General features: G+C 38.3%; 1 protein-coding gene across 1 annotated transcript in view; it reads right to left on the reverse strand.

Annotated features, from left to right (window-relative positions):
* LOC105808458 (roundabout homolog 1-like) overlaps nucleotides 1-1,120 on the reverse strand; it is a 236,074-nt gene extending 234,954 nt beyond the window's left edge. Inside the window, exon 1 of the mRNA XM_012642111.1 lies at nucleotides 979-1,120. Coding sequence (XP_012497565.1) covers nucleotides 979-1,120 — 142 coding nt within the window. The remainder of the gene's footprint in view (nucleotides 1-978) is intronic.
* Nucleotides 1,121-2,109: the final 989 nt, after the last annotated feature.

Raw genomic sequence — 2,109 nt, forward strand, 5'->3', positions numbered from 1 at the left:
TTTTTTTTAAAAAAAAACAGTCATCTGTATGATTGTAATGATGCAGAAGAGGTCTCCATCATCTCTAACTCCAAGCACCCTACCTTACACACACACAATCTATCCACAGCCCACAACCTAGCAAAGTCTATGGAGAACTCTGTTAACAAGAACTGATAAAAAGGACCTAATAAATACCTACTCTAAGAAGACCACTATTACATCATTATCTAATTCAGTGGGTTTAAGTGATATCTTTTATTTTTTGTCCTTATTTAAAGTTTTAGTCAAATTATCTCAGAGTTATATGTGTAACTTATGCAATTATACTTGGAACTATGCTTAGAGATTCTGCATGAAACACAGATTTCCAGGGTGATCACTCTTAAACTATATGTATGAGTTACTTCCAACACATTCAGTTAGTTAATTTGTCACTTTTATGCTGGTATACACATGCATCTATTTCAGAAGTAGTTGCTGGATAAGGTAACAATAAGTCATGCACACACAATCCTGAGACATAAGTTGGTAATTATGAATTGCATCACTCTTGTTAAGAGTTTGCTTTCTGTTGTTTTTAAGATTACAAGTGTAACAAAATAAGTACAGATAATTTAGAAACCAAATTACTTGCAAGTAATCTTTTTTCTTTGTGATAGCAATTTAGTTGATTGTTAAATCTCTAAGAAAATAGTATCCTTCTAAACATATTAAGAATATGAAAGTTTCAGATTGACGAACATTCTTTTATATTAAAAACAGACAAACAGCGAGAATGATTACAGTTTTCATGTTAAATTTCTGTTCTCCATAGTGTTTACTTTAGCAATATGACCTCCCAGTTACGGAATGAAGTCTGGAAAATGAGGACAAGAAGTCGTCGTGGTTGTTAGCTGGAAGCAGGGATGATTAGATAATTTTACACAGGTGGTTGATGACTGATGGAGGCGGAGGCATTTTAGGAGAAAGTTAGTATTCCAGAAAGAAGCACTCTACCTGTATAGCCCAGCGAATTGTCATCGTTATCAGAGGTGGGGATTGGCGTCCCGTTGTCGTTCCCCCTCTCTAGGTCTTCAGGGTCTGTCGGAAACAACACCAGAGCTGCTGATGGGGTCACGGTAGTAAGAGTAGTTGTCATTTCGATCACAGCATGTCCAGACACAAGTAAATCCACATGTGACAGAAAAACACACAAGGACAACACACAGCACACTTCATCCTTGCCCCTGCTGCGGCACACTAAGCCCTGAGAGGGTCTCAGCATCATGGTTTACAGTTTCTACTTCTTAATTTCCCTAATTCTCTGCTCTGCCTGCACCTTTCCTGCACTTCAAAGCTGGCGAAGGGCTCTGGCTGCCCTCTGTGAGGCCGCCAGCACGGACTGAGGGAGCATATGGAGGAGGGAGAGGGCAGGGTGGCTGAATGCTAGCATTGCTAATTTTCTACCTTATTGTTAATCAAAGCTATTGACTGTGATCACTCCCCATCATCGCTTCATCTCCTGGCAATTACAGACTCAAGGGACTGTACCTCATATGGGGGGGAGGGTGTGGGGAGAAATAGGATCGTGTCAAATGAGGAGGATGATAAAATTGTCATACTTTTTCTGAGAAACAGCAAAGCAAGTGGTACAACATCACATCTTTCAGAAGGCAACAAATTGTTGTCTTAAAGGACTGATGTAAATTTACCGAAATGAATGCCTGAGTAAAACAACATCTAACTTAAATATTCCAAATAGCTTAAGATTCTATATTACACTCAGCCATGTAAGTATTTTTATTCACCTAGTCTTATTTTTCTCAAATAAAAAATGCTTTTTTTTCTGCTTTTGAAATTGTACATTAATTTTCCTACATAAAATTTTAGAGATGAAGCTAAGGACAACATTTAAGTTCTAATATCTAGAATCTGAGTTGCAGCATCTGTGTGTATAGAAGCCCAACGACACCACTATTAAATTTCCCTCACACACACTCTGTGTGTCATATCTGTGTGTTAGATAAATATGAGCAGTGTCTATAGCTCCACAGCGATAAGCGGACACAGACACAATAAAAACCAAGAGTGTACCTCCTGTGTCGAATAATGTAGAGTCATAGGTCATTCAAGTTCTGATGTTCTGCA

Source organism: Propithecus coquereli, unplaced genomic scaffold (assembly GCF_000956105.1).
Source record: "Propithecus coquereli isolate 6110/MARCELLA unplaced genomic scaffold, Pcoq_1.0 Scaffold174, whole genome shotgun sequence".
NCBI classification, from domain to species: domain Eukaryota; kingdom Metazoa; phylum Chordata; class Mammalia; order Primates; family Indriidae; genus Propithecus; species Propithecus coquereli.